General features: G+C 38.5%; 1 protein-coding gene across 5 annotated transcripts in view; it reads right to left on the bottom strand.

Moving 5' to 3' along the window:
- Window positions 1–1225: 1225 nt before the first annotated feature.
- The window catches only part of LOC123566557 (protein C1orf43 homolog), a 74705-nt gene continuing 63719 nt past the window's right edge, over window positions 1226–12211 (bottom strand). For all 5 annotated transcript variants that reach the window (XM_045360775.2, XM_053549749.1, XM_053549750.1 and 2 more), the window contains one exon: window positions 1226–10338. In XM_045360775.2, the coding sequence (XP_045216710.2) occupies window positions 10002–10338 (337 nt within the window). In that variant the 3' untranslated portion in view covers window positions 1226–10001. The remainder of the gene's footprint in view (window positions 10339–12211) is intronic.

The raw sequence follows: 12211 nt of genomic DNA, 5'->3' as shown, positions 1-12211 counted from the left end.
GCATACCGCTTGATACCTATACAACCGTCAGATTTCGAATTATTGGGTTTTTGTTTCAATGATCGTTTCTATTTTGACAAAGCACTTCCTTTCGGTGCATCTATTAGTTGCATTACATTTGAAAGGTTTGCCAGATTTCTAGATTTTTGCGTAAAGTCGAAATTAAGATCGGTTAAGTTGATTCATTATCTAGATGATTTCTTAGGAGGCGACAAAACATCAGCGTTGTGCACTGAGGAACTAACCATTTTTAAGAATACGTTTTCAGAATTAGGCGTACCGTTAGCCTAGGAGAAAACGGAAGGCCCGACGGAGATACTTGCATTTCTTGGCCTTGAACTTGATTCACCCAAAATGACTGTCAGAATCCCTGTGTCAAAAATTTAGGAGGTAGTACAAAAAATAAAAGAGATCCTATCACACCACAAAACAACGTTAAACAAGAGGACCATGATGGTCCTGAATCGCTCACCTATCCCCACATGACCCAGTGTTGAACTGAGTATGACATCGTTATTTCTATTATTTGACCTAGTGACCTAGTTTTTGAGCACATGTGACCTAGATATCATCAAGATGAAAAATTCTGACCAATTTTCATGAAGATCCATTGAAAAATATGACAAGGTTTTTCTATTATCTGACCTAATGACCTAGTTTTTGAAGGCAAGTGACCTACTTTTGAACTTGACCTAGATATCATCAAGATGAACATTCTCACCAATTTTCATGAAATATCTCATGAAAAATATGGCCTCTAGAGAGGTCACAAGGTTTTTCTATTTTTCGACATACTGACCTAGTTTTTGACCGCACATGACCCAGTTATGAACTTGACCTAGATATCATCAAGCTGAACACTCACCAATTTTCATGAAGATCCATTGAGAAATATGGCCTCTAGAGACGTCACAAGGTTTTTCTATTTTTAGACCTACTGACCTAGTTTTTGAAGGCACCTGACCCAGTTTCGAACCTGACCTAGATATCATCAAGATGAACATTCTGATCAATTTTCATGAAGATCTCTTGAAAAATATGGCCTCTAGAGAGGTCACAGGGTTTTTCTTTTTTTTAGATCTACTGACCTAGTTATTGACCGCACGTGACCCAGTTTCGATCTAGACCTAAATATCATCAAGGTGAACATTCTCAGCAATTTTCATAAAGATCCCATGAAAAATATTGCCTCTAGAGAGGTCACAAAGTTTTTCTATTTTCAGACCTACTGACCTAGTTTTTGAATGCACGTGACCCAGTTTCAAACTTAACCTAGATATCATCAAGGTGAACATTCTGACCAATTTTCATGAAGATCCATTGAGAAATATGGCCTCTAGAGAGGTCACAAGGTTTTTCTATTTTTAGACCTACTGACCTAGTTTTTGATCCCATGTGACCCATTTTCGAACTTGACCTAGATATCATCAAGGTGAACATTCTCACCAATTTTCATGAAGATCCATTGAGAAATATGGCCTCTAGAGAGGTCACAAGGTTTTTCTATTTTTAGATCTACTGACCTAGTTTTTGACCCCACGTGACCCAGTTTCGAACTTGACCTAGATATCATCAAGGTAAACACTCTGACCAATTTTCATTAAGATCTCATGAAAAATATGGCCTCTAGAGAGGTCACAAGGTTTTTCTATTTTTAGACCTACTGACCTAGTTTTTGACCGCATATGACTCAGTTTCGAACTTGACCTAGATATCATCAAGATGAACATTCTGACCAACTTTCATAAAGATCCCATGAAAAATGTGACCTCTAGAGTGGTCACAAGCAAAAGTTTACGCACGCACGGACGGACTAACGCACGGACGGACGACGGACGCCACGCGATCACAAAAGCTCACCTTGTCACTTTGTGACAGGTGAGCTAAAAAAATGCAGTCTTTGATAGGCTCTTTGAATTTTTGTTGCAGAGCTATCTCCGCGGGGAGACCCTTCTCTCGTCGGTTGATAAATTCAATTTGTGGGTTAACGAAGCCGTATCATCATATTAGAGTAAATAAGGAGATATGCTTAGATTTAAACATGTGGCTGGTGTTCTTGCAAAATTTTAATGGTATATCTGTCTTTCATGACAGATACTGGGTTACTAATGAAGATGTGCTGTTATTTTCGGACAGCGCCGGGGGTACAGGTCTGGGTTTTGGTATATATTTTAAGGGTCATTGGTGCCATGCTAAGTGGCCAGATTCATGGCATTCACGCGGTCTTACGTCTGATATTACAGCCTTGGAATTATTTCCAATTTTAGTGGCAATGTTTATTTGGGGATCAGATTTGGTGAATAAAAAAATCAAATTTAACTGCGATAACATGGCAGTGGTCCATATCTTAAACAAATTGTCCTCGAAATCAGAAAAGTGATGTGCCTGGTTAGATTTTTGACTTTGAGATGTCTTCATCTTAACATATTGATAAAGGCTAATCATGTCCCAGGTCGTTTTAATGGTATATGCAATGCTTTGTCTCGCTTTCAGTTGACCAGATTCAGGGAGTTAGCACCGACTGCAGATCTCGAACCTTACCCAGTCCCAGAATTCCTCTGGAACATATTCGATCTAGAGCTAGACAACTGCTCCAAACAGGAATCGCAACCAATTCTGTCTTGACATATAAGACCGCCATTCGGTCTTTTGAAAACTTTAGACAGTTGTATGCACTTTCAAAATGCTGGCCTATTCCAAGTCGACACATAATTTTGTTCATGAGTTTTTGCTTCGAGAAGGAGCTTTCGCCTAAAACTATTACTACTATCACAAACTGTTGGGGTTTTATGATATCTCTCAGGTTTTTCTTACCAAGAAATTGTTGGAGGGTTGCCACAGAAACCGGATTACTTATGACAATCATGCGCCACTGACAAAGCCCATTTTGGTTGCCGTCTGCGAAAAACTTGCGAAAATTTGTTTTAATAATTATGAGACAAAATTATTCCTAGCTCTCTTCACATTAGCATATTTTGGCCTATTCAGGGTCAGTGAACTAGTTGTTTCCTGTAGGGGGCAGACAGAGGGCCCAATACAACAGTCAGTTATATCATTTAGTGGCAACAAATATGTTTTTATCAAACTCCGGCATTTCAAAACGAACCAGAGAGGAAAGCCTATTGTATTGAAAATACCAAAGGAAATAGGTCCTATTTGCCCGGTGCGTTCATTATTAGATTTTGTAGCAATACGTCCTAAAAATGGAAGTGTTTTATTCTGCCACAAGGATGGCGTACCAGTAACTAGAGCTCAATTTGTCGCCATTTTAGCTTAAAGTATTAACGAATGTCGATTACCGGGTGTCTTTAAGTCTCACAGTTTTAGAATTGGTAGGGCCACTGATTTAGCGTCTCAGGGTCATTCATCACAGGTTGTTATGAAACTTGGTAGATGGAACTCCAATTGTTATAAATTATATATTCGTACTTAAGTGTCATGTTGGTATCGTGACCATCATCGTAAAAATCTGTAAACTTTCCTAGAACGTTTGTTATAAACGTATGGTCAGATAATGGCCAATAATGCCTACATTTTTAATAAACGGCTCCAAAGAGGTTTGGGAAATGCCAGTTATGGATTTCTTTTTATATAAGATCTATTTACATGTTGAAATATCCAGGATAGGGAAAATTGTAGGACTAAAATCTGTGTAAACTTTTGTTTCAAGAAATGAGATATGCTGTAAAGGCCTTTAAGGCTTGATCATGTAGCTGTCACCTCTTTTTCTGGTCGTCCCGTTATGACTAATAATAAAATACATTTTAGTTAAACCTATTTCTGATAATTATTTTCCTCTATTAAGTATCCGTTGAAGATTTGAATATTGATTAACAAAGAAGGAAGTATTAATGAACCCGTTAATTATGATTATCCCCACCCCGTCTTAAGAAATTTAGATGGTGACCGTGCGATTTACTTGACATCTTCTAGCATTTCTAAACATTGTTGCATTTATGTTTTTCTAGACATCTGGGTGTTAGGGGACTCGATACCTTATTGGGCCGGTAAAAGAGCGAAACAGACAGGGAAGGAGCATCTGTCTTTACTGAATACGACAATAGCATGGTGGGCAGTCAGGGGGTTGGGCTGGTCAACCTTCCGCCATTCAATTGAGACCCAGGTATTGTTATGCAATCCACCTAGAATAATTGCGATAAACTTGGGAGGCAACGATTTAGTTTTGCTATCACTCTTGAATATAAAGACGGAAATTGAGGCAGAAATTGCTTATCTTCGTGACGCTTTCCCGGATGCCCTGATCATTTGGATAGACATCTTACCCAGGAAAGTCTGGAGAGGGGCATCTGGGTTGAAAGCAATCGACAATAAACGCAAACGCGTAAATAGAGTTGGCCGCCAGATAGTTCAAAAGTCGGGCAGGAGTGACGTCATTTCGCCCGACATAGATGCTGAAACAAATTTCTTCCGGAATGACGGCATTCACTTAAATGAAGTTGGGTGCGAATTTTATTTGGACTACTTAAAAGATGCCATTATTCGTAATATGTAAAGTATTATAGAATTTTTGGGGGATAAATTTGAAGTTAAATTTATTGTGGCGAAACAATTCTATCGGCCGGAAGGTGATCGGGCGTTGGTTATTACAAGTTAACTTTTTATATCGTTTTACATCATTTCTGTTTGGCGACATTTGTTAATTATCCGGTTGTGGACTTTCTTTCTTTCGCCGTTGGTATTCAGTTACGTTCCCGGCGGGAGATGGGTGTCTATGGTCGGAGAATTACGTCAATTGCAATGCATTTGGTTTGCATGTTACAGTGGTTCACTCTGGCGGTGGTTGACTGCTTTGCGTTGCTGTTTTGCGTTCAGTATCAGTTACTTGCTTCGCTGACCATTAATTGTATATGATGCCGTTTATCACTTTAATCGTAACTGACTCGTGTTGCTTCGGGTCACTAGGTCTGGCCCTTATAGTACTTGGTAAGACCTAGCTAGCTTTGCTGTTTTGCATAAGGCATCGGTATAGTGCATATTACCATACTGGCACCACTGATCCGGTTGTGTGATTGTTGTTCCTTTCTTCTTTATGTTGGTAGTGGTCTCCATTACATCCCGTAGAGAGGAGAGGCCTGCAATTACACAATTGGTTGGACACTTCTGGTAAGGCGCTGGTGTGTCTTGGTTGCCATTAACCACAATGGTATCAGTTGGCTTGAGTTGCTTCAAGCCCTTGCATTGCATTACATTTTAAAGTAAAGATTTTTTCTTAATGGTGTTGATTTGCCAGAGGTGCCCGGTCTCCTTTCGGTCGATGGAACCTATCCGTCGGTAGGAGCTTAAACCACTATCGACTGACATTCTCGAGCGGCCATTATATATGCCAACCTTTTCTTTATATTATGTGAAATACAAATCATCTTCTATATCCAATCATCTTCTATATTATATGAAATAAATATGTTATCATTATTAGATCAATAATAATTATTGAGAATGTTGCACGTGTTTATCTTTATTTCGAGTAATCTTAAATAAATGGAGGTAATTTGACATCAAATCAGTCCATAGTTATCTACCCTGATTGTCTCAGTCCAACTGATGACAATAATGAAATTTCAAAAAAGTCTTATAAGTACTTACTGATATAAATCCATTTTGATTACAATCAGGGGAGGTAATCAGATATAAAATAACTCTGGAACCTACGCTTTGATCTGATTTGTCATGGAATCCAAGATTTATTGTTGCTGAAGATATTTTTGAAGTTTGTATCAAATAAAGCCATAAATGAAATCTCTATATGGCTGCAAAAGCCAAAATAGCCAATTTTGGACCTTTAAGGGGCCATAACTCTGGAACCCATGATGGAATCTGGCCAATTCAAGAAAATAACCAAGATCTTGTGGTGATACAAGTTGTGTGCAAGTTTGGTTAAAATCAAATCATAAATGAAGCTGCTATTGTGCAGAAAAGGTCAAAATAGTTAATTTTGACCCTTTCAGGGGCAATAACTCTGGAACCCATTAAGGGATCTGGTCGGTTCAAGAAAGGAACCAAGATCTTCTGGTGACACAAGTTTTGTGCAAGTTTGATTAAATTCAAATCATAAATAAAGCTGCTATTGTGCAGACAAGGTCAAAATAGCTAATTCTGGCCCTTTCAGGGGCCATCACTCTTGAACCCATAAAGGAATCTTGCCAGTTCAAGAAAGGAACCAAGATCTTATGGTGATACAAGTTGTGTGCAAGTTTGGTTAAAATCAAATCATAAATGAAGCTGCTATTGTGCAGACAAGGTCAAAATAGCTAATTTTGGCCCTTTCAGGGGCCATAACTCTGGAACCCATAATGGGATCTGGCCAGTTCAAGAAAGGAACGGAGATCTTATGGTGATACAAGTAGTGTGCAAGTTTAGCTAAAATAAAATCGTAAATGAGACCACTATCGTGCAGACAAGAAATTGTTGACACACGTACGGACTGACGACGGACGATGGGTGATCACAAAAGCTCACCTTGTCACTATGTGACGGGTGAGCTAAAAAAATGCAAAAAATAACCATATATAATGTACATATAAACATATATGCTTTCCTGGGACGCGAAACCCCAGGTGCACAACTGCACATGCTGACCAACATTCCTGTAAACTTTGGTGACTCTACACAAGATTAAAATGACCAATTTTTATTTAAGTGAGGGGCCATAACTCCTATACGACTGAATGAATCCGGACGCGAAACCCCAGGTGCACAACTGCACATGCTGACCAACATTCCTGTAAACTTTGGTGACTGTAGGTCAAATACTTTTGGAGTTACGCACAACACAACATTAAAATGACCAATTTTTTACTAAGTCAGGGGCCATAACTCCTACATGACTGAATGAATCCGGATGCGAAACCACAGGTGCACAACTACACATGCTGACCAACATTTCTGTAAAGTTTTGTGACTCTACGTCAAATACTTTTGAGCTAGATGCGACATAACACTAAAATGACCAATTTTTACAAAGTCAGGGGCCATAACTCCTACACGACTGAATGAATCCGGACGTGAAACCCCAGATGCACAACTACACATGCTGACCAACATTCCTGTAAAGTTTTTTGACTCTATGTCAAATACTTTTGGAGCTAGGCGTGACATAACATTCTCGGAAGGACAGACAGACAGACAGACGGACAAGGGCAAATCCATATGCCCCCCGCCCCCGAAAGTGGGGCATAAAAATGTAAAGTAGAGTTAAGCGACCTGCACAGTGCATGTCAGGGAACAAGTGTATGAAGTTTCAATCCATTCCTATCAGTAGGTACTGAGATACTAGATTACATACAAAACCTTAACCAACTGGGGTCATAATGGTAAACAAGTATGCAAAATATGAAAGCAATATCTCAATGGACTTTGAAAATATTTGGGGTGGTACGCAAACTTTAACATTTATTCTGAGTCGAAAAAGGGGCATAATTTTGTAAACAAGAGGGCCATGATGGCCCTATATCGCTCACCTGTTATCATTGCACTTGAGGACAAGAAGGTCCTCAGAAAAAATATCTAAATCCAAAGGACAGGAACAACAAAGGGAAGAAATTTAACCAAAAAGAAGAAAAAAATTCTTACAAGGTATAGATATGTCAAAAAATACCAAAAATTGGAGGTACCATCCATGTTGTACCACTAAAAATAAGCTATTTATAGTAACGTAAAAGGGAAGTAATTAAAAAAAAATATTGTAAGTGAACAAAAGAAGGATCTGCCAAATAAATATGTTGGCATAAATGAAATTTCTGATCAGTATCTTCATTAGTTACGGTGATATACCCATTTTAATTTGAAATAAAGGGAGGTAATTTGACATAAAATCAGTCCATAGTTATCTACCCTGATTGTCTCAGTCCAACTAATAACAATAATGAAATTTCAAATAAGTCCTATAAGTATTAAATAACTCTGGAACCTACGACTGGATCTGATTTGTCATGGAATCCAAGATTTATTGTTGTTGAAGATATTTTGGAAGTTTGTATCAAATAAAACCATAAATGAAGTCTCTATATGGCTGCAAAAGCCAAAACAGCCGATTTTGGACCTTTAAGGGGCCATAACTCTTGAACCCAAGATGGAATCTGGCCAGTTCAAGAAAGGAAGCAAGATCTTGTGGTGATACAAGTTCTGTGCAAATCATAAATGAAGCTGCTATTGTACAGACAAGGTCAAAATAGCTAATTCTGGCCCATTCAAGGGCCATAACTCTGGACCCCAATATGGGATCTGGCCAGTTCAAGAAAGGAACCGAGATCTTATGATGACACAAGTTTTGTGCAAGTTTGATTAAATTAAAATCATAAATGAAGCTGCTATTGTGCAGACAAGGTCAAAATAGCTAATTCTGGCCCTTTCAGGGGCCACAACTCTGGAACCCATAATGGAATCTCGCTAGTTCAAGAAAGGAACCAAGATCTTATGGTGATACAAGTTGTGTGCAAGTTTGGTTAAAATAAAATCATAAATGAAGCTGCTATTTTGCAGACAAGGTCAAAATAGCTAATTCTGGCCCTTTCAGGGGCCATAACTCTGGAACCCATAATGGGATCTGGCTAGTTCAAGAAGGGAATCAAGATCTTATGGTGACACAAGTTTTATACAAGTTTGGTTAAAATCAAATCATAAATGAAGCTGTTATTGTGCAGACAAGGTCAAAATAGCTATTTTTGGCCCTTTCAGGGGCCATAACTCTGGGACCCATAATGGGATCTGGCCAGTTCAAGAAAGGAACCGACATCTTATGGTGATACAAGTTGTGTGTAAGTTTGGTTAAAATAAAATCAATAATGAAACCACTATCGTGCAGACAAGAAATTGTTCACGGACGCACGCACGCACAGACGACGGACAAAGGGTGATCACAAAAGCTCACCTTGTCACTATGTGACAGGTGAGCTAAAAAGCAAAATAGAGTTATGGAACTTGTGCAATGTAAGTCAGTTTATCACAGTGAATAAGTGAGTAAAGTTTCAATCCATTCCCACAAGTGGTTACTGAAATATCAGCTTACATACAAAAACTTAACCAAATCGTGACGCAGACACTGACGCATGGGTAGAGTCCAATAGCTCTACTATTCTTTGAATAGTTGAGCTAAAAATGAATACAAATAAGGGGGTTATGCCTTTAGAGCATCAGTTAGTTGATTTCTAACATCACTGACCATGTTTAAAGCATAAAAAGTGCAGTTTTGCAACTTTTTGTTAAAAAGTTGAAAAAAGAATTCTCCAAGGCCACAAAAACATTTTGGGTCAGACCAAAACTTTAGGGTAGGTCAGGATACCTGAAATAAACAAATTTTTCTACGCCTCATCCTGAAACCATTTAACTGTCCAGGGTCCTTGTAACCTTGACCTTTGAATTACTGACCTCAAAGTTGAACTTTACCTGTATTTTATTATGTTACACCTGCGTACCAAAAATTGTTTAAATCTGTCAAGCTTTTCATGACTTATTGTCCGGAAACCATGAAAACCAACAGACGGACCTACCAACCAACCGATAAGCTCACTCCTATTATACTCCCAAAACTTCGCTTGTGGGGAATATAATAACTAGAACTGTGTTAATGACACACGGCCATATTTAACAAATGTGTGTAGCGTGAAAAACTTTTAGTTATCATTAGCTTTTCAAATGACCCCATGGACAAGTATCTATCATCTGTCCATATAGTGTACATGTGCTTCTCTACATGTGCTTGTCTACATGTGGATGAAGAAACAGGGTGAAACTGTTGGCAGGGTGTAAAAATGGATCTGTTAACTTGGAATAAAATTATAAACAGAACTTCTTACATATTTACAATATAAACATATATGTAACACTCTGTTTGATCTTTTTTTCATCCGATGATCTAGGTTTAACTTTCCTCTCATACACTTGTTCATATAGCGGCTCTTCCTTTAAACGTGATTCTGCAATTGTCATAACTATTGGAAGAATATTGCACTTATATCATATCCTTTCAGAAATCCCAGATGTGTTCAGATATCAGGCATTGTATTCATATTAACTTGTACGAGTCTGATACTCTCCTCAGAACTATCTCTTGCTGTTACAAGTCCCTCCACACTGCTCCGCTGACTTGACGGTGCACTTTCTAACAGTCCAGCTTGCTCACTACTACTAGCTCTAGTCCTATACCGTGTCTGTGTGCGGTTACAATGTTTATCTGATGTCATGTGATTATAAGGTATAGATGTTTTAGTTTTTCCTATACCTCTATGATGAGATTTTAACTTCACTTCAGTATCAACTGGTGGCAATTTCTTCATCTGTTCTCTGTTGGCTTCCCTCTTTAGTTTGATGCCATGCTCTAAACTGGAATCAAAAATCATAATTATTGATGTAATGATGAAATTATAACTATTGATGTAATGATGAAATTATATAACTATTGATGTAATGATGAAATTATAACTATTGATGTAATGATGATTTTTTTTGTTTGTTTTGGGTTTAACGCCGTTTTTCAACAGTATTTCAGTCATGTAACGGCGGGCAGTTAACCTAACCAGTGTTCCTGGATTCTGTACCAGTACAAACCTGTCCTCCGCAAGTAACTGCCAACTTCCCCACATGAATCAGAGGTGGAGGACTAATGATTTCAGACACAATGTCGTTTATCAAATAGTCACGGAGAACATACGCCCCGCCCAGGATACGAACTCACGTCCCGCGCATCCTTGTAGACAACGCTCTACTACAAGAAGCTATAGAGTGGGGTTGATGTAATGATGAAATTATAACTAATGGTTATCAATTATATTAAATCTTAACAATACTCCAGCTCAAATTTTGTCGAGCAACACAACTGAGAAGATTGAATACTAATTACTGGACAAGGACTGTTGCTCTGGACACATTACGAAGAGAGCTAGAGATCCAGGTTTCACTTCTGGATCGTAATTAAAACTGGGCTGTCAAAAGAACCTATTTGAAGACATTATTTGGAGAGCTAGTGATCCAGGTTTCACTTTTAGGTTATCAATGGTACCTGTTTGCTGTTCTGGTGCCCTAAAATATATGAGTATGAACCAATGGGGATTCAAACAAGTTACCTGTGAGTTTGTTGTGTCAGGGTTGACACTATACTTTTGTCCTTCAGTGATGTATGTTAGTTGCCAATCCCTTAGTGTTTCTGAACTTTCCATGAAAATAAGGTAGGGGACACCTGATCTTAACATCCCTCACATTTATGGTCCCAACTCAATTGATTTTGTTTAAAGAAATTATTTTTACTTGTAAGAAATCTTGTACTGAATAATCACAACCAATTACTGTTCCAAAAAGGCAGGTATTTTGTCTCAGACAAGACCAAACTTTTACTAAATGAAACCTCTATAGAGAAACAAAGCAGTCTGAAAGACAGCTAAATCCCCCACAACTGTTATGGACAGTGAAAGGGTAAACCTTTGACCTGTGACCCTGACCTTGAACTGACATGACTGATTCATGAATTCTGCACATCATCTTGATGAGGTGATCATTTGACCCAATTTTCATGAAAATCCTTCAAGGGGTTTAGAAGATACAGAGCTCAAACTTTTGACCTTGAGTTGTGACCTTGACCTTGAGTTGACATGGCTGACTCATGAGTTCTTGATGAGGTGATCATTTGACCCAAGTTTGACGAAAATCCTTCAAGGGGTTTAGGAGATACAGAGTAGACACAAAATGGAAGGCTCAAACCTTGACCCCAAGTTGTGACCTTGACCTTGAACCGGTATGGCTGACTCATAAGTTCTGCACATCGTCTTCATGAGATGATCATTTGACCAAAGTTTTATAAAATTCCTTCAAGGGGTTTAGGAGATATAGAGCAGACACGAAATGGAAGGCTATAACCTTTGACCTTGAGTTGTGACCTTGACCTTGAGCCAGCATGGCTGACTCATGAGATCTGCACATCATCTTGGATAGGTGATCATTTGACTCAGGTTTCATATGAATCCTTCAAGAGGATTAGGAGATAAAGAGTGGACACAAAATGGAAGGCTCAAAACTTTTACCCTGAGTTGTGACCTTGACCTTAAGCCAACATGGCTGACTCATGAATTCTGCACATCACCTTGATGAGGTGATCATTTGACCCAAGTTTGAAGAAAATTCTTCATGGGGTTTAGGAGATACAGAGCAGACACAAAATGGAAGGCTCAAACCTTTGACCCTAAGTTGTGACCTTGACCTTCAG

This window comes from Mercenaria mercenaria, chromosome 8, assembly GCF_021730395.1.
Source record: "Mercenaria mercenaria strain notata chromosome 8, MADL_Memer_1, whole genome shotgun sequence".
NCBI lineage: Eukaryota > Metazoa > Mollusca > Bivalvia > Venerida > Veneridae > Mercenaria > Mercenaria mercenaria.
The sequence above is the reverse complement of the archived record's forward strand: the minus strand, read 5'-3'. Positions and strand labels throughout refer to the sequence as shown.